The sequence below is a fragment of the Phocoena sinus genome, chromosome 2, assembly GCF_008692025.1.
Source record: "Phocoena sinus isolate mPhoSin1 chromosome 2, mPhoSin1.pri, whole genome shotgun sequence".
In the NCBI taxonomy this organism is placed as follows: domain Eukaryota; kingdom Metazoa; phylum Chordata; class Mammalia; order Artiodactyla; family Phocoenidae; genus Phocoena; species Phocoena sinus.
In genome coordinates, this window is record NC_045764.1 from 167,127,642 (window position 1) to 167,148,433 (window position 20,792).

General features: G+C 42.6%; 1 protein-coding gene across 1 annotated transcript; it reads left to right on the forward strand.

Annotated features, from left to right (window-relative positions):
• The first annotated feature begins 8,235 nt into the window (after positions 1–8,235).
• TMEM251 (transmembrane protein 251) lies at positions 8,236–11,307 on the forward strand. The gene is made up of 2 exons (XM_032624282.1): positions 8,236–8,707; positions 9,160–11,307. The coding sequence occupies exons 1-2, from the start codon at positions 8,610–8,612 to the stop codon at positions 9,569–9,571; spliced, it is 510 nt and encodes a 169-aa protein (XP_032480173.1). The 5' UTR covers positions 8,236–8,609; the 3' UTR covers positions 9,572–11,307.
• Positions 11,308–20,792: the final 9,485 nt, after the last annotated feature.

A 20,792-nucleotide genomic window follows, 5' to 3' on the forward strand; every position in this document is an offset into this window, starting at 1 on the left:
GGGTTAATAAACTTTCCCAAAGCCATAGAGTTAGAAAATGGCGAAGCTGGAATCTTATTTGAGGTATTCCGGCACCAGAGTCATGCTCACGTAAATAAAGATGAAAAGAGAGCTGCTCATCTTTCACCGGATAGAATTGAATTCTTTGCCCACGCCTCAAACAAGCAGTTTGGCAAAGGGTACTGAATCATCTTAAACTGATCAAGATTTACCACCCCTACTCCCTGCAGGGGCCAGGGAAAGGCTAGGTTCCACCTGAAATTCACAGTTCTGTGAAGTGGGTGAACAAATCTGGCTTCGGATACAAAGGAGGAAGGGTATGGTAGGAAGTGTAGCAATGAAGACCCTATGCGGGCAAAAATAAGTAATTTTTTTTTTTTAAAAAAAAGCAGGTTTGAAAAAGAAGCAAATAGTACTTAAAAAAAATGAGTACTGTCGATCTAAATGTCATTCTCTTTAATTTTTTAAAAATAACTTTATTTATTTATTTTTGGCTGCATTGGATCTTTTGCTGTGCGCGGGCTTTCTCTAGTTGCAGTGAGCAGGGGGCTACTCTGCAGCCGGGGGCGGATTCTTAACCGCTGCGCCACCAGTGAAGTCCTCTCAAGCCTTTATGTGGAAAAATATTTAAATACCCAATATGAAACAGTGACTTCCTCTCTAGGTCCATGACACTTCTAGAATCTTTTATTTTTAAATTGAAGTATAGTTGATTTACAATGTTGTGTTAATTTCTGCTGTACAGCAAAGTGATTCAGTTATATATACATATATATATACATATATGTATATATACACACACACACATTCTTTTCTAATATTCTGTTCCATATGGTTCACCACAGGACTTTTTTTTTTTTTTTTGGCTATGCCGTGCGGCTTGCAGGATCTTAGTTCCCTGACCAGGGATTGAACCTGGGCCACCACAGTGAAATTGCCAAGTCTAACCACTGGACTGCCAGGGAATCCCCTATCACAGAATATTGAATATAGTTCCCTGTGCTATACAGTAAGACCTTATTGTTTATAGAATCTTCTAACTACCTTGGCAGAGAGGCCTGGCCATGACAAATGGACTGATCCATCTGTACAAATGAAGAACATCCTTAGCGGTTCTACCGCACTCCCAGTGCATTTCACAAAATTGGAAACTAGATGGTTTTAGAGATGAGCTTCTGGAAGTCTCTTATTTTATTTTATTTAAAAAAATATTTATTTATTTATTTGGTTGTGCCGGGTCTTAGTTGTGGCAGGTGGGCTCCTTAGTTGTGGCAGGTGGGCTCTTAGTTGCGGCATGCATGTGGGATCTAGTTCCTTGAGCAGGGATCAAACCCAGTCCCCCTGCATTGGGAGCGTGGACCCACTGGACCACCAGAGAAGTCACTGGAAGTCTCTTATTTGAAAGACAATGACATTTAGGGACTTCTCTGGTGGTGCAGTGGTCAAGAATCCGCCTGCCAGTGCAGGAGACATGGTGTTCGAGCCCTGGTCTGGGAAGATCCCACACGCCATGGAGCAACTAAGCCCGTGCGCCACAACTACTGAGCCTGTGCTCTAGAGCCCGCGAGCCACAACTACTGAAGCTCATGCGCCTAGAGCCCATGTTCCACAACAAGAGAAGCCACCGCTTGCCGTGACTAGAGAAAGCCCGCGCACAGCAATGAAGACCCAATGCAGCCAAAAATAAATAATAAACTTTTATAAATAAATAAATAAATTTTAAAAAAGACGAGAAATTTTCCAGCCCTTGAGAGGGGCAGGTATGACGACACTTACATAAGAAATAATCCCTTTCCCTGCTTTGTTCCGGCTAAGGCCTAACCTGAGTGCTTACCGCCACCTGGTGGTGTTTAGATGAATAACCATTTTGGGGAAGGGCCGGCCCTCCAGTTACTCACTCCCTAGTGACTTAATTCCCAGGCCATTTGTTATCTGCTTGCGTACGTATGTATGTTTAAGTATCTATGTATATACTTCAACGAACATCTTATTTTAGAATAGTTTTATATTTACAGAAAAGTTACAAAGATAGTGCAGAGAGTTTTTGTTTGTTCGTTTTTAGAATTTTATCATTTTTATTTGCATTTCTTTGATTACTAGAGCAGCCAAATAGCTGTTGATGTCTTTTGGCTATTGGTATTTTTTTCCTTGTACTGTACAGTAGGTCCTTGTTGGTTATCCATTTTACATACAGCGGTGTGTACATAGCAATCCCAAACTCCCTAACTATCCTTCCCCGCCACCCTTTCCCTCTGGTAACCATAAATTCATTCTCTAAGTCTGTGAGTCTGTTTCAGTTTTGTAAATAAGTTCATTTGTCTTTTTTTTTTTTTTTAGATTCCACGTATAAGCAATATCATATGGTATTTGTCTTTCTCAGTACAGAGTTTGCGTATACTCACGTCGTTTCCCCATTAACATCTTTAAAGATACTTTTTAAAGTTTATTTATTTATTTTTGGCTGTGTTGGGTCTTCGTTGCTGCATTCAGGCTTTCTCTAGTTGTGGCGAGCGGAGGCTACTCTTTGTTGCGGTGCACAGGCTTCTCATTGCAGTGGCTTGTCTTGTTGCAGAGCATGGGCTCTAGGCGCGTGGGCTTCAGTAGTTGTGGCACACGGGTTCAGTAGTTGTGGCTCGTGGGCTCTAGAGTGCAGGCTCAGTAGTTGTGGCGCACGGACTTAGTTGCTCCGCGGCATGTGGGATCTTCCCGGGCCAGGGCTCGAACCCGTCTCCCGCATTGACAGGCGGATTCTTAACAACTACGCCACCAGCGAAGCCCCAAAACATCTTTCATTACCTTAGTAATTTGTCATCTCCAATAAACTAACATTGATATGTCACTATTAACTAAACTCTAGACCATATTCAGATTTCATTTCTCTATTAAGGTCTTTTGTTCCAAAATCCCTGCCAGAATACCACATTACATTTACTTACCAGGTCTCCTTACTCTCCTCTGGTCTGTGACAGTTTCTCAGTCTTGTTTTTCATGATCTTGACAGTTTTAAGGAGTGTTGGTTAGGTATTTTGTAGAATGTCCCTCAATGTGGGTTTGTCTGGTGTTTTTCTCATAACTAGACTGGGTTATGGGTTCTGAGGAAATAAAGTGCCCTTGTCATTGCATTGTTATCATGAATACGTGCCATCAACGTGACTGATCACTGATATTAACCTTATCCTAGTAAGGTAGTCCTTGCCACGCTTGTTCACTGAAAAGTTACTATTTTTCCTTTCCATATTCTATGTCTGAATTCAGCCCACACTTAAAGGGGGACAGGAATAAACTCCAACTCCTAAAAGGGGAAATAGCCACACTAATGATTAGAAATTCTTCTGTAAGGAAAACTGGACTCTTCTCCCACATTTACTTATATCATAATGAACTCATGGATATTTATTTTATACTTTGGGTTATAACCCAATACTACGCTATCCACTTTGTTCCTCAAATTGTAGCTTTCGCCAGTGGGAGCTCTTTCAGGCTTGCTCCTGTGTTCCTTTGATGTGTCAACTGATTTTTGCTTTATGAGCACTTCCTTTGCATATTTATTTTTAATATAAAAAAACAACACTTTTAGGAAACAAAAGAAAGCTAAATTACTCTTATAGTCCCATCATCCCAACACAACTGGTGTTTTAGTGATGTTTGTCATTTACATTTTTGAGACATAGCTTATAAAGAACATGTTCTATTACTTCACCTGATTTCATAAACATAACTGCCATTTTTTACAATTATGTTGTGTTTACCAGATGCATATGCCAGGACACCTTAAGAAAAGCTCTCTGGAGTCAGACTATGTGCCCCCCGTGCCCCCGCACCACTGAATCTTTGCTCCTCAATCCTCTCGTTCAGAAAAGGGAGGAAACAATGGTATGTTTTTCACAGACTTTAACACAGCAGCATAGAGTAGATTAACAGCAAGGACTCTGGAAATAGATGGCCTGAGTATAAATCCTGACCCTGGAAGGATTTAGTTAGGAAACCCTGGGCAAGTTACTTAACATCTCTGTGCCACAGTTTCATCTGTAAAATGGGAAAACAAAAGGCCTTGCTTCTCACTATTGTTGGAGGACCAAATGCATTCCGTGGTGCTCAGCGCTTATTCCATAGCAAATGCTCAGTGTCACCTATTATTGTTGACTCTGGGTAGACCTCCATGGCAGGGCTTACAACCTAAATTTAATTATACAATCTACTCCCCCGCCACCCCCCCCATCTCAGTGCCTCACATACAGGAGAGGTGCAACATTTTTTTTCTAATTAATTAATTATTTTTTTTGGCTGTGTTGGGTTTTCGTTGCTATGCGCAGGTTTTCTCTAGTTGCAGCGAGCGGGGGCTACTCTTGGCTGTGGTGCGCGGGCTTCTCATTGCAGTGGCTTCTCTTGTTGTGGAGCACAGGCTCTAGGCGTGTGGGTTTCAGTAGTTGTGGCTCCTGGGCTCTAGAGCGCAGGCTCAGTAGTTGTGGTGCAGGGGCTTAGTTGCTCCGAGGCATGTGGGATCTTCCCAGACCAGGGCTCAAACCCGTGTCCCCTGCATTAGCAGGCGGATTCTTAACCACTGTGCCACCAGGGAAGCCTCGAGGTGCAACATTTATTAACACCCATGTGTGCACACATTCACAATGTCTGTTTATCAGCAAAATGCAGCTAATAACACTTCTTACTACTAAGGTGGCAAATAAATGACTATACGCATATAAACAAGATCGGAATTACATCTTTGAATTTATCCATATATCATCTAGTATTTAGTTTCTCTTTCCTCACCTTTATCGAAGTGTAACTGACAAGTTAAAATTATATACATTTAAGGGGTACAACATGATGGTTTGATGTGTATTTAACCTTCCATAGTGTGAGAACTTACGGGAACTTATAAAGAATGAAACCATGACATTTAGTCATAACAGAAACATTATACTATATGCCTTCGAATCTAAACCAAAAACGTATATCCCAGAATTGGTTCTTTGGGGGTATTTTTTATTAAAGATAAAGACTTTCAGTCTGATCTTTCAGCAATTTTCATTTTTTCTTCATGCTTTCATTCTTTTTTTTTTTAGAGACCAAATCACTAACCCATGTCCACCCTCCCTGCTGCCTGTGGGTCTTACAGGTTCTCATACTCCCCACTTCTTAGTGTCCAGTTTGCAGTAGTGATTAAGATGTAGTCCACACTAACGCATACTAATAGTTCATTTATTAAATGTTGTTAACAATCTGACCTGCTTCCCTTGTGAGGCTGGGTCCAGACACCTTAGGATTGCTTCTCTTTCTTAGCAATGGAAAGAACATTGGCCTTGCAGTAAGGCAGATGACAGAATTCTGAAACTAGCTGTTTTCTTAGATTGCAGGATTTTTAAGAGGATTAAGTGAGGAAGTACATGGAACATTTAGTCCAGTCTGCCGTGCAGAGGTATGCAATGTTCCTGTCTTTCTTTTCACCCTCCAGATTCAACGCCCCGATGCCTTTGAACCTGCTACTTGCACTAATTTACAGTCTCATTTCATTCTACTGTACTTCAGGAAAAGGTCCTGCCAGCACTCTCACTTAGAAAACTACTCCCTACCCACCTGGGCACCAGGAGGAACGTGTCCAAGGGACTAAGGCCGTGCAATTCAGTGGTTTTCAGATTCATGCTTTTGGAACCCTTTGTTCAAGTGAAATCTCCCTTGGAAACTTGATACAAACAAACTGGGTAAAAAGGTCATTTTATTCACACTTATTTATTTTATAAGTTCACATCTATAATTTTGTAACCTATTAAAAATGATATTCAGAACTAGATGCTTTGAGACACACATCAGAAATCTGGGGTTAGAGGTAGCAGCTGCAAACTGACCAACTGCAGCATTTAATTCTGCCTCTTGTTTTGATGGCATAGAAGCAATAAAATTCCGATTCACACAGAAAATAACCTCTTAACCCCTGCTCACGATCTTCATGATTAATGTAGGGCCGTACACAGCCCAAAACTATCTATGACACATTATCACATCTGACAGCTACACTTGCACCTATTATCATACAAGCTGACATCTGAACGAGATCGGATCAGCATATGCACCTGAGCCTTGGCTGTCCTCTCAGAGTATCACATGTGTGTAGTGATGAGACTTTTTGTACAACTGTGTGTGATAAAAAAAATTCACAGGGTGAATTTAAATATATAAATACCAGTGCAGAACTACATCCTTCTAGTCAATGACACATTTAGGAGACATTAAATGGGCACAGAAATGACAAAGGATTATACTGAGAACTGCATAAAAATGAGTTACTTGGCAACACAAGATAGGGATTGGTTAATGTCTGTCACTGAGCATACAGACTGTTCTACCTTATGCTCTGCTCACTGCCAGAGAGCCCTTCCTGATTTCCCAAGATTTAGGTGAAATGCCCCTCTAATCCTGCCTGGAGGAGGGCCGCCTCCTCCTCAGCTGCCTCCTCATCCTTTACTAGTGTCAATAACTGCAATAAGCCAGGGGCTGAGCCATCCTCTGACAGAGCAAACTTCCTGCGCGGTGTGCTGTGGACTGCTCCAGCAATGGCTTGCTCCAGGTGGGCCTGATTCACAACTTCTTGCTCAACTGCTCCTCTCTCTACCAGTTTCTGTAGTGAAGGCTCCAGCCTTAGTACATACGCAGACAATTTTTTTTCATCCTTCTGGTAAGTGGTCAGATATTTGACCTGCAACACCCTAGGATTATCGGTAACCCCAAATACCTGCTCCAGAGCATGCAGGCATTCAGGGACTGTAATTAAAGGACTGTTTACCTTGAGGACGCGAATGTTATCAGATGCCGGGCCTCTAAGGCTCTCTAGCAATCGCCTTCTTTTTTCGGCATCTGACACCTGCCATGTCTTCATCATCTGAGTGGCATGAAACAGCCAGGATTCAAACTCTTCTTCTTCTGGCTCTGGAGGATCACTGCCTGAGAATACTCTCAGCTTTTTGTATTCCAGGTGTTGCAGAGCAGGCTGAAGAGCCTCATCTAATGCCTGTGCCAACATAGGGGCCCGCACTTCTGGGATCATGTCCTGGTCTAGGTCAAAAAGGTCGTTTCCATACCCAAGAACTCTGGTAAACTCACCCAATGTCACGCCCTCTCCCTCTAGGAATTCATGTAACCTGCTTAAAAATTCATTGTCTGGGTCAGAGGTCTTAAAGATCACTCTCCAGGCACCCCCGCTTCCGGGTATCTCTTTAGGGACCAGAGCATGACTCGTCTCCTCAGTTAAGTCCTATTAAGGTTGCATTCCTGTTCTCTTCCCTCCGGAACATCCTCCGAGCAGTCGGTACTCGCTCAAGGGAGCAAAACCAGATCGCAGAGCCTCCTCAATTTCTGCCCTTTACGGGTCTGGGGGATGTCGGCAATCAACAGCGTTTTCCGCGGGTTTACATCCATCCCCCTACACCAGTCTTCTAAGAGGCTTAGCGTCATGATGCCCAAAATAACACATTTAAAGTCCAATTTGTCCCGGCCACTGATGCTACTGCAATTCACAGTATTCCTCCACGGTAACCGAGTTAAGTCTCGTCAGCGTCTGCAGTTCCGACGGGCAGTGAAGATGAAGTAGTCACGTTAGTTCAAGTTGTAAATGAATAACCCGAGCCCGGAGCAGCCCCGCGCACCCGCGCCGGCGGCCGGCCGCACTGCGGCAAGCAGCCACCTTACCCTCTCCCGGCCTAGGGCGCCCCGCAGCAGACAGCGGGGTCCCAATTCACCTCGCAGTTATCTAGTAGTCATGTCTGGGTCCGTCGCCGGTGGCCGAGGTACCAGGGGGCTGCTTCCGACGCTTCCCGGGCGGCCAGGTCCGAGGAGCGGGAGAGCGGCTTCTCCTGCACTCGGATGGACACTCGAGAGGGATATCCAAACTACGCAGAGGCGCGCCGGGGAATGGCTGACCGCCAGTTGCTGCGGTGCTCTCCGCGGCGAGGAACGACGGTGGCGATCAGAGCCGCGAGCGAAGCACCACGGAGAGGCTTTGAGGAGCGCTGAAGCGGCCAGGCCCAGACTGCCGCCCACCTGAAGGGTAGAGCTACAACTGGCGCCTCCGTAGCCTCCCTGGAGTTCCAGCAGAGCTGCTCCGGGAGCGCTCGGGGAGGCGGTGCCACGGCGGAGGCTCCCTAACGTCACGAGGGGGCGGGCCTTTCGGGGGGCGGGGCAAAGCGCTTCCTGCCCGAGCCGGAAGCCCCTACTGTAGCAGCATCCGGGACGGCGGGCGGGCGGGCCAACCGGGACAGGAGGTGAGATCCGGGACCTGCCCAGCTCTGCAGGCTCGGCCTGTGGCCGCTGCCGGGCACCGGGCTCCCGGCGCTGCAAGGCGGAGAGGCCCGGGTCTGGCGCCGCCCGCGCAGCCCTGTCGCGGCAGCGGGCGCTGCAGCACGACAGGGGGCGGGGCCGGCTGCAGGGGAGGCCAGGGTGGCTGGGGAGTCTCCCGGCTGGGCCGAGTGACACAGGCTGGGGCTCCGGCAGCGGCGACAGGGGCCGGGCCGCCGCGTGACCGGCTGCAGTCACGCTGTGCTTAATCACAATTAGCTTTTGCTCCAGGCTAGCCGTGCGCACCATTCTCCCAGCCGGTGACCCCGGGGATTTCTTTTATGGTGGTTTTCTCTGAAATGCCAAAGCCACCCGATTATTCAGAGCTGAGTGACTCTTTAACGCTTGCCGTGGGAACAGGAAGATTTTCGGGACCACTGTAAGTGTTTAAGAGTTGCTGTCTTAACGTGGGGGCTCCGATATTGGTTTGACTTGTAGAACCAAGTTTTCATGTCTGAAGCAATACTGTTAATTCAGAAAGTATTTGAAGTATAGAAGTGAAATGTTCCCTAGGGAACTAGTTTAATTACAATTTAAGGGAACGTGTGCTGGACCTATTTAAGCCAGATTTAATGATTTATTTATCTGTGGGATTCAGTAAAAAGCACACTTTATATATACTGAAACTTTACTTCCGCATAACTATTACATAAAACAACCTGTAAGATGTTTATACTTCTTAATAGATGTAAATTTAATTTAGTTATTTTAAACCTCAAATGTGTTAGGGAGTATTTTAGAGCTCATTGGACGAAAAGTAAGTACATTTGGAACAGCTGACATGACAGCATTACTAGACCCTCACTGTGTTGTTATTGTTTTAACTCAAAGGCACAGAGCATGGAGAATGATGAACTTCCGTCAGCGTATGGGATGGATTGGAGTGGGATTGTATCTGTTAGCAAGTGCAGCAGCATTTTACTATGTTTTTGAAATCAACGAGACTTACAATAGGCTGGCCTTGGAACACATTCAGCAGCACCCAGAGGAGCCCCTTGAAGGAACTACATGGACACACTCCTTGAAAGCTCGGTTACTCTCCCTGCCTTTCTGGTTTTGGACAGTTATTTTTCTGATACCTTACTTGCAGATGTTTTTGTTCCTTTATTCTTGTACAAGAGCTGACCCCAAAACGATGGGCTACTGTATTATTCCCATATGCTTGGCAGTTATATGCAATCGCCACCAGGCATTTGTCAAGGCTTCTAATCAGATCAGCAGACTACAACTGATTGACACATAAAATCGGTCACTATTTTTTCCTTACAAGTACAAAACTGCCAGTACTGTATGAAGCCTGATCACAAGACTGCAGTTTCTTCACAGATCTCAGGAAGCTGTGGTGGGGCAGAGGCTTTTTAAAGAATGTGACTAGGGGACTATCTTTATCTGAATATTGAATTTTTAGGTAAAGCCTGTGATACAGTACTACAAAATCATGTTGATGACTTCAGATTTTGGAAGTAAAATTTTATGTTATTTGAATTCTTTAGAAACTTGAATAAGTACCTGGATTCATATTTTTATTCTACTGTGCAACATAGTGATGATTCAGAAATTTTTCCTTTGGGGAAAAAATGAACATTTCCATTGTGTTTAATGTAAAAAGGTCCAAACATGGTCATAAAATTTAAATTTTATACAATTACTTGGCTTGTTTTAAAATTCTTCAGACTAAAACACCAATTCATCCTGTTGTAGCTAAGCCAGCTATTTATACTTGCTTGCTACCAGCTTGTGTGAAATTGGTATAAAATTATTGAGGTGATGGCTGTCTTGAGAAGCAAAATGTGTTCTTCGTTTTGGTAATGCTACTGGCATTATTAATTAGCTAGAATTATTCATGCAACTTTTTTTTTTTAAACTACTTGGGAAGAGACTAAGTGTTTGAAAGTTGAGAAATCTAACACATAGAAGATAAAAACAAGGTGTTCAGTGAAAATACTTAAGGCAGTCCCTGTCAGATGTGTGACATCTAAAAGATGCTCTCAAGTCATCGTCCTGATTTTCTTTTCTGCCTAGGGTCCAGTCTTCTGACGTTAGGTTAATTGCATGAAGATGTGATCCCTGTACTGCGTCCTTTGCATCTGTACTTACTACCTCATGTCTGGTAACAATACAAGTAACTAAAACATGGAAAATTAGAAATTAGGATTATTTTTCTTCTTTTCTGGGTGAGATCAAGATATATTTTTATACAGTTAATGTCATCAATACCAGGGAAATGTTTACACTGACCGATCTGAATAAGAATCATAACATTTTTTGGTGCTTACTCCGTTGGGCCCCGTCCTAAGAGCTTTACATGAATTAACTCATTTAGTCCTCCCAACAATCCTATGAGATAACAGCTATTATTATCCAGATTTTACAGATAAGGACCCTGAGGTGGAGAAGTTAAGTAACTTGCCAAAGGTTACACAGCCAAGAAGCAGAGGCAGAGTTCTAACCTGGCATCTGATGCCTTTATTCCTAATCACTGAACTGTAGTGCTTCTCACAAATGACAAATGTTTCAGCACTGGGTACTGTCTGCCTAACCATGCTAAAGATTGGAAAAGAACTGAGAAAGGTTTTTCTCAATTTGTGTGAGCTACTGAAAATCTAAAAGTTTTCAAGCAAGCTCAACCTTTACCTTGTATCAGGTTTGACCAGAATGGAAGGCTGAGCATTCCACAGCAAGCTTTTACTTGAAAGATAAAGCAGGTACTCTTGTAACTCAAAAGCAGTGCGATCAGATTCTTCTGTTCTTCTCCAATTAATCTCATTTCTCTCCTTTACTACTTCCAAAGGTCTAGTTACTGAAAGGATATATTTTTTGCTACAATACATTGAATCTTCAAATTAAGCAGCAGTTTGAAATATATGTTTCTGCAAGCGTCAGATAACCAAATCACTTGGATCTTTTGAATACTTACTAAAAATATGCATGCTGCAGGCAGTTTCCTGAATGATACACATTCATGCTGCACAAGAGTCCTATGAGGCAGGTATGTACTGGTACTAGTACCATTTTACAGAAGAGGAAAATGAGGAAACCTGAAGCACATACCAATTAATAACTTGCTCATGGTCACACAGCAAGTGGAAGAGCTAGGATTTGAACCCAGGATATCTGGTTTCAGATCTCCAGCTCTATCATTCCACTATACTGCTTATCAAAGAAAAGATTAAGGAAAGTCATTGAGCAGTTTCTTGTTTTGTCTTGAGGCAGTGATAGTTTGGAAATGATTTAAGGAAATTATTTCCATTATTTTTTGTTTTATAAATGCTTGATGTAATGCAGGGTTTGTGAGTTTGCTATTTGTCTTGTAAGGTAGTAATTCCTTTTTATGGAAGTAGACTTTCTTACACTTAAGATTCTAGTTATTTGGGATTTGGTGAGCAAATGCTCAGTCCATCTCTTTCTTTCAAGATATTGTCTTGATAGTAGAAATATTAAAATAATTAGAGTAGGAGTAATGTATTTCCAAATGCAATCACAAAGGTTTAGACTGCAGGGTTAATCTGTTTTTTGATTATTTAGGAATTAATTATCCAAGTTTTAGATTAGTCCTATTTTCTCAATGGCTATTTAATAGTTCAAAGCACTCTTTTGGTAAAGAGAGAAAGGGGAAATTAGTCCTTAGCCCTATTAGATTGAGGTGGAGGTTGAAACCAATGGATAGGAGACCTGTGTATTGTAACAGATCACTTATTTCATAGTCACATCACAATACAAAAAGCTGTGAATACAGGATTAGATAACGAGATAAATGGCAAATGTAGAAAGTGCTTCAGGGATTTTAGGGAAGGGACATATCCTAGTATCTATAGCTACTCAGTGATATTTGCTTCCAGATTGAGAAAAACAGTTACAGCTCCTAGTGGGTTTTTTTTTTTTTTTAATATTTATTTATTTTATTTGGCTGCGTCGGGTCTTAGTTGCGGCATGCGGGCTCTTTGTTGTGGCACTGGGCTTCTAATTGTGGTACATGGGCTCTAGAGCGAGCGGGCTTAGTTGCCCTGCAGCATATGGGATCTTAGTTCCCCAACCAGGGATCGAACATGTGCCCCCTGCAGTGGCGGGGCGCGGAGTCCTAACCACTGGACCGCCAGGGAATTGCCACATTTTCTGGTTTTAAAGAGGTTACCAGTTTCAAAGTAAAAAATGTGATTCCCCAAGTTTAGAATTTGATTCTACTTCAAACAAAGCTTTTATAATTAACAAGCTTTTCTTTGCAGAAGTGGAATCATCAGAGAAGTGCTACGAGAGTAACAGCACCCATAAAATAATCAAACCTGTATGTTTGTTCACCATGGGTAGTGTTAAAGTCTGTGTTAAGATTATCTGGTATTGATTTCCTTCTTTTTTTTTTTTGATTTCCTTCTTGATGGATTTAATGTTCTCAATCTCCAAATCACTGGCAGAAAAGCTTACTGCAATACTACATGACTCATTTTTGCATCAAGTATGTGCCATCACTATAAATTCTCCAGTATATTGATAAAGTTCCATATAACTCTGGACCATGGTTGGGAATCATTATGCATTGGTATTTTTGTTTTGGTCTAAGGCAGTGAGTGCGTCTTGAACTGTGGCTGAATGTTAGAATCACTCAAGGAAATAAAAAACAAGGCAAAACTCCTCATAAACAATGCCAGGGTCCCTCCCAACTATCAATCCCTGGGGGGAGAGGCCAAGGCAATCCTGTTTTAGGAGGTCTTCAAGGAAGTCTATTAGGGTTGAGAGTTACTGCGCCAGGGGTTTTCACGCAACATAAAGCTTCAACTGTTACTCGTGAGAACTGTGTTTGTCTGTGGAACAGTGTCAACAATTATTTCATGGTAGGCTTACCCCAGCTGTCTGAATTGTGCAAATCTTTAAAAAGGTGTCTATATATTCTTTCTTTTCTTTTTTTCCAAGGTTTAAATAGACTTCAGTGTTAAGCAGACTTATAAACTAATGTATGTGGTCCCAGGATGTCAAGCATGGAGAAAGAGGGGTCATGAAGATCAGCTGCAGGAGGTCACTAACTGAAGGCCATGATCTAGGGGAGGCCAGCCAGGAATGCAGTAGACATGATCAGGACAGGCTAGGGGTGGTCATGTCACAGAGAAGGGAAAGGACAGCCCTCTTTACTCCTGCTTCTTGTAGCTCTCCAGGTATGACAAGACCCTGTCCCAGGCAGGAGGAAACAGGAAGCAGGAGGTAAGCCCAATGGCAACATCCATGGTCCTGAGCTGCTCCCATGGTGGCTTGGAATGCATCTGGGCATGCAGCACCGGGAGCTGCAGGCTGGCCTGTCAGGCCCCTCAGCAGCAGTGGCAGCAGAGTAGACATGACCATACCAGGTAGACTGCAAACAGCTGCCAGCCAGAGCCCAAGGTCGGGAATGAGATGTCTGTATTTTGTGATTCTGATTCCTATCGTCCAATTTATCCTGAATACAATTCTGTCAGGCTTTTGCCTCCCACTCTACCAAAGCTGCTCTCTTGTCAAGAGGTTGCCAGTCATTTACATGTAACAACCCAATGGTCAAGTCTCAGTCCTCAAATTACTTTTTTTTTTTTTTTTTTTGGCTGGGTCGTGCCTTGTGGGATCTTGGTTCCCTGACCAGGGATTGAACCTGGGCTCTTGGCAGTGAAAGCATGGAGTCCTAACTACTGGACTGCCAGGGAATTCCCCCTCATTATTATTTTTTTTAATGGATTTAAAAAAAACACTATTTATTTATTTTGGTTGCGTCGGGTCTTAGTTGTGGCAGGCAGACTCTTAGTTGCAGCATGCATGTGGGATCTAGTTCCCCCACCAGGGATCGAACCCGGGCCCCCTTCATTGGGAGCACAGAGTCTTACCACTGGACCACCAGAGAAGTCCCTCATATTACTTTTTGACACACTTCCTTGTCCTTGAGCTATTTTCTTCAGCTGACTTCTGGATCAGTACTGCCCAATAGAATTTTAGTGATGTTGGAAATGTTCTGTATCTGTGCTGTCCCTATGAATAGCCAGGAGCCACATGAAATGAGCCCTTGAGATGTGGCCAGTGCGGCTGAGGAACTGAATTTTAAATTTTAATGAAACAGTCACATGTGGCTAGTAGCTACCATGTATTAGTCCAATTCTAGATACTTTTCTGATTTGCTTCCTTCCTCACCAGCTTCTCCTATCCCCTTTCCTGTTTCCTCTTTGAGGATCTGCCCAATTTCCAAGTGTTGGCATGCCCCAGTTCTCTTTTCTACACTTAATCCCTTGTCATCGCATCCAGGCTCATGGCTTTAAAACGCAAATTTCTGTCACTTCCTTGATCTCTCTCCTGAGCTCCAGACTTGAATATCTAACTGCCTACTTGATATTTACTAAGATATCTTACCAGGCACCTGAAACTTAACCTGTCTATAAAGATAAGCTGCTGATCTCTCCACCCACCAAAATCTGCTCAAGTCTCCTAAAAGTCTACTATCAAACAAGAGGCAAGGGATCATTTTTAAAAGTTATTCCTCTCAAAAATCCTTCTATAGCTCCCCTTCTCAGAATAAAAGCCAAAGTCCTTAACATGGCACACAAAGTTCTAAGTAAGTGGCCCTCGACTTTGACTTCATTTTCTACAACCCCCTCCACCCCTTGCTCCACTCCAGCCTCACTGGTCTTGCTGATTCTAGAACATGCCAGAAAAACATGTATCAGGGCTTCTGGGCTCAGTGTACCTTCTGCCTGGATGCTCAGCCCTGACAGGCTCCATCACCTTCTTCAGACCTTTGCTCAACTGTCAGCTTAGTGAGGCTGCCTCTGACCACCCTATTGAAAATTAAGCATCTGCCTCCCGTTTTTCTCCAGAGCACTTACTGTCATATGACATGTTATACATTTTGTCAGAATCTAAACTTCATGAGGGCAGGGATTTTTTGTCTGTTTATGCCATGTGCCCCATGCCCAGAACAGTGCCTGCCACATAGTAGGTGCTCAGTAATTATTTACTGCATGAGTGATTTTTATTGCCACTCAACAGCCCTCTCACGAGGCTCCAAAACAATCTAGAGAGAATAAAGTTACTAAGTGCATAGCATAATTTGTCATGTGTTCTAGGTATGTTTGGTTACTTAGCTCTTTCCAGTTTCAGCATGTAGGGATATATTCTTTTCAAGGTCAAGATTTAAAATGAGTCTCTCAATTTATTTTTTCTAACAGTTCTTGTGATGTTGGCTGTCTTGGGATTTTCCTTATTCATGCAAGAAAAACATAGACCACAGTCACAAACAAGGTTTTAAGTGGTGGTTAGTCTTGAGAAATTCTTAAGTTACAATCATGAAAACAATGGTTTCCTAAACCACCAAACATACGCAGCAAATATCATGAGGACATCTTAAAGCTACAGCACACACTTTCAGTACTCTGGTATCAAGGGGCAATACCTTGGCCCTATAAAGCACTCATTTAAACTAGTAATGTGCTTCCAGAAGTTACTTCTATACCCAGCAGAATTTCTGGCATAAGAGTAAATTTCTATTTAAAACTGTACCCCAATTGCCTTGTTGCTGCCCCAACGTGAACTGCTATTTTTTAAAAGATTTAAATAGAGGCTTACTGTCTAGCATTCACTGTTTCCTAGACCATGTCTTTATTTTATTTTATTTTTTTAATTATTTTTTTGGCTGCGTTTTGGTCTTCGCTGCTGCGTGCGGGCTTTCTCTAGTTGTGGTGAGCAGGGGCCACTCTTCGCTGCGGTGCGCGGGCTTCTCATTGCAGTGGCTTCTACTGTTGCAGGCAAGGGCTCTAGGCGGGTGGGCTTCAGTAGTTGTGGCTCGCAGTCTCTAGAGCGCAGGCTCAGCAGCTGTGGCGCATGGGCTTAGTTGCTCCGCGACATGTGGGATCTTCCTGGACCAGGGCTCAAACACCCGTCCCCTGCATTGGCAGGTGGGTTCTTAACTACTACGCCACCTGGGAAGTCTGGGCCATGTCTTTAAATAGAGCAACTCTGATCCCAAAGGTCACCTGAGAACTGGAATAGTTACAGTAACATTGGCTAGAGGGTTAAGGCTGGGCCCATCAGTTTTAGAAATACCTCCTCCCTATCATTAATGGTACCCTATTCTCATATTTAGCCCAGCTCTCGTAAACCTCTTTAGAAGTTGCATACTCCCTTTTCTGACAAAGTAGTAGTCAGAGGGGAAATGTGGACACTTTGTTTTGTTTAAGTCTGGATTCGTTAATTTTTGCCCTGAATTACGTACATGACAGTGTTTTAAACTACTGAGCCTGTGTTTCTGGAGCCTGTGCTCCGCAGCAGGAGAGGCCGTGATACTGAGAGGCCCTCGCGCCACGATGAAGAGTGGCCCCCACTTGCAACAACTAGAGAAAGCCCTCGCACAGAAACGAAGACCCAACACAGCCAAAAATTAATTAACTAATTTTTAAAAAGTAACTGTTTAAAAAATAAATAAAATAAAATAAAATAAACTGTTAATATGGCTGATCTGCCCTTATTAAAAAAGCATGACTTTTTTGTTTTTCTGTTTGTGTAGAAAAATATGTAACATATGCTTTTTTAAAAAAGCAAAGAGAGGGCTTCCCTGGTGGCGCAGTGGTTGAGAGTCTGCCTGCCAATGCAGGGGACACAGGTTCGAGCCCTGGTCCGGGAAGATCCCACATGCCGCCGAGCAACTAAGCCCGTGCACCACAACTACTGAGCCTGCGCTCCAGAGCCCGTGAGCCACAACTACTGAGCCTGCGCTCCAGAGCCCGTGAGCCACAACTACTGAGCCTGTGCTCCAGAGCCCGTGCACCACAACTACCGAGCCTGCGCTCCAGAGCCCGTGAGCCACAACTACTGAGCCCACGTGCCTAGAGTCCGTGCTCTACAACAAGAGGAGCCACCACAGTGAGAACCCGACGGACCGCAACCAAGAGTAGTTGCTCACAGCAACTAGAGAAAGCCCATGCAAAGCAATGAAGACCCAATGCAGCCAAAAATAAAATAAATTAGAAAAAAAAAAGCAAAGAGAACAAGAACATACAATGAAAAGTCTCACTCTCACTCTCAACCCCAACTCCTTCTTCCAGGTGCAGTTTGACTGTCCTTTCAGAGATACTATATGCATATCTAGCCAATATTCTCCACTAGAAGCATTCTGCACTCTGTTCTACATCTTGCTAGTTTTCATTTAACATCATATACTGCATATTGATCTTAATAACACATAGAGCTATACCTTTGTCTTTTTTTAATGGCTGCACAGAATTATTGTACTAATGTGCTTCTTTTTTAATTTAATTAACTAGGGTCTTCTGCTGATGAACATTTAGGTTGTTTACGATCATTTGTTACCAAGAATAATGCTACAATGAATAGTTTTATATATTTATCTGTGCATATGTGTGCTATTAACCATAGGATAAATTTCTATTAGTGAAACTGCTGAGTCAAAGAGCACGCACATTTAACTTTTTTTTTTTTTTTTTTTTTTTGCGGCACGCGGGCCTCTCACCACTGTGGCCTCTCCTGTTGTGGAGCACAGGCTCCAGACGCGCAGGCTCAGCGGCCATGGCTCACGGGCCCAGCCGCTCTGCGGCATGTGGGATCTTCCCGGACCGGGGCACGAACCCATGTCCCCTGCGTCGGCAGGCGGACTCTCACCCACTGCGCCACCAGGGAAGCCCCTCACATTTAACATTTTGACAGAATCGTCAACTTGACTTTTCAAGAGCTTATACCAATTTACACTCTCACCACCAATATATTATGGACTTCACACCCTTTCCAGCTCAATATTGCATCAAAACTTTTGCCCTTTCAGTGTGAGAAGAAAACAGTACTGCATTGTGGTTTTACTTTTCTTTGAAGTGAAATTTTCTATTGTCTTTCTGACTGGTACATGTGAGAGCTATAAAAGGAATTTTAGTTCTTGGTCATTTCTGTTGAAAATACTAAATACTTTTTCCCGCTTTGTCTTTTAACCTCATTTACAGAATATTCAGAAATTTTCATTATTATGTAATTGCATTTACTAATCTTTTCTATCACGGTGTCTGGATTTCTAAAAATCTTCCTTAGGTAACCTTCCTCACTCTGAGACTATAAAAACTCTTAGTCCATTTTCTTTTAGTACTTTTACAGGTTTTTTTTTTTTTAATACTAAACATCTTGAATCTACCTGAAATTTATTATGCCCTAGGTAGTGAGAAAAGAACCCAACTTCATCACAAAAACTAACCAACTTGTTTCTCATTTGTTAAAACCGAAAGTGTTATTTTACAAATATTCTCCAATTTCTATAATAATTTTACACTCTAATCTTACTATATACTTAAATGTGCAAGATGACATCACAGGACGATTGTAGTATGATTAATTTCCCCAAACATGTTAAAGCCTAGGTTTTTAAGATATCTTATGTATGCATCTTACTGCAGAATGTTAGATAAGAAATGATATTCTATGTTTGTAGATTGAACAGTTCTACCGAGAAATAGGTGTATCTTTAATAGGCTAAATAGCATGTAGGGAAAAGTACTACATAATAAACTGAGGGCCACAGATGTCTCTCATTTTTCCATTTGGAAGAAAACAAACTTTATTTCCTTAAAAATACAAGCCTTCTCAATAAAAGTTTAAAAAAAATATTGCAGGACTTCCCTGGTGGTGCAGTGGTTAAGAATCCGCCTGCTAATGCAGGGGACACGGATTTGAGCCCTGGTCCGGGAAGATCCCACATGCCACGGAGCAACTAAGCCCGTGCGCCACAACTACTGAAGCCCGCGTGCCACAACTACTGAAGCCTGCACGCCTAGAGCCTGTGCTCTACAACAAAGAGAAGCCACCACAATGAGAAGCCCACGCACCGCAACGAAGAGTAGCCCCCGCTCACCACAACTAGAGAAAGCCCGTGCACAGCAACGAAGACCCAACTCTGCCAAAAAATAAATAACTTTATATATAAAAAAAATTTGAGCAGCTTGAAGAAATACTTCTAATAAAGTACATTTTATGAGGGGGTAAGTACAGGGGGCCAGGTTCCACAGAAACATATAGTATGGGGACCTAACATTGTCTCAGAAGCTGAGAAAGTTCTGCTGAAGGAAATGTTTAAATGTTCAAACTTCCTAACTAATATTACAGCCAAGCAACAGTAACCTATTATAAAAGAGTAAAAGTTCTTGTCCTTGGCCACAGAACTCTTAAAATAAGTATTTAATGTGACACAAAAGCACTTACATATATACATATTTGCATATGTCCATATATTTCATATTTAGAACTCCATGTTTCATATTTTAAAAGATTATCTAAGGGCTTCCCTGGTGGCGCAGTGGTTGAGTCTGGCTGCCGATGCAGGGTACACGGGTTCGTGCCCCGGTCCAGGAGGATCCCACATGCTGCAGAGCGGCTGGGCCCATGAGCCATGGCCGCTGAGCCTGTGTGTCCGGAGCCTGTGCTCCGCAACGGGAGAGGCCACAACAGTGAGAGGCCCGCGTACCACACACACACAAAAAAATTAATAATAATAATAAAAAAATTACCTAAGTCTAGCATCAAGCTTATTTTTAGGTAGGATTGTGGGGTTGACTTTCTTGTATAACAGTAAAGTTGGAGCTGTTTCAGAGAATAATTGTATCCTGTATGCCTGTGGCCAACAGTTTTACCTCTGGTTTTCAGATTAGAAAACCAGTCAAGGCATTTCTTTTCTACTGGTCCTTCAAGCTGGTCCCTCAAACCTTCAAAATCTTTTTTGTCATGCATGTGGCTCACTTAGGAAGACAGTATTAGAATCAGAAAAAGATCGATCAGACCTATAACCCAGACCTCCAAACACTAGACCACAAGCAAAAATATGTTGACATTTCTTCTTCATAAACATACTTACTAAACACAGAAGGAGACAAAATGTTCAGGAGCAAAGTTCAGCTACTACTTTAAACGTATGAACTATTTTAATTATACAGCTTGTTTTTTTAAGGATTGTATAAAGATAAAAGATTATTACAAATCAGTCACTGAGCTGAAATCCCAATATTAGAGACATTATCACAAACTAAACAAGGTAATTTCTGACCATTTATAAAACTTTTTCTAGTTGGTATTGTTTTAATTACATAAGAGCACTTAGTGGAAGGCTGATGTTCCAAGTAAAACAATACTTTAAAGATATGAAAAGGTGTGTAAATTCAGTTTCCTTAATAGCATGTACTTTGTAAGCTACAGGTTTCAGAATGTGTAACTGGGAAAGTGCTACCGGAATCTTTCAAACGCTATGTGTATAACCCAAGCTCTGCCAATAAGCTCTGTAACTCAGGGCAAATACCTCACATTTGATTCACCTCTGAAATAAATCATATAATCTGTAAGGTTACTTCCAACTCTAAAATTCTATGACAATTTGTGTTTCAGTAGGTACATGCTACTTGATTTCTCTGCAGTTTAGCTATCTAAATGAATGAGGAAACACGCAGAGTAAATGAAAAATGCCTTAGTCCCTCCGACAAGCA

Coding starts and splice junctions, on each gene's coding strand:
- TMEM251 (XM_032624282.1), top strand. CDS start 8,610: ATGGTGGTTTTCTCTGAAATGCCAAAGCCACCCGATTATTCAGAGCTG. Junction 8,708..9,159: donor GGAAGATTTTCGGGACCACT/GTAAGTGTTTAA, acceptor TTTAACTCAAAG/GCACAGAGCATGGAGAATGA.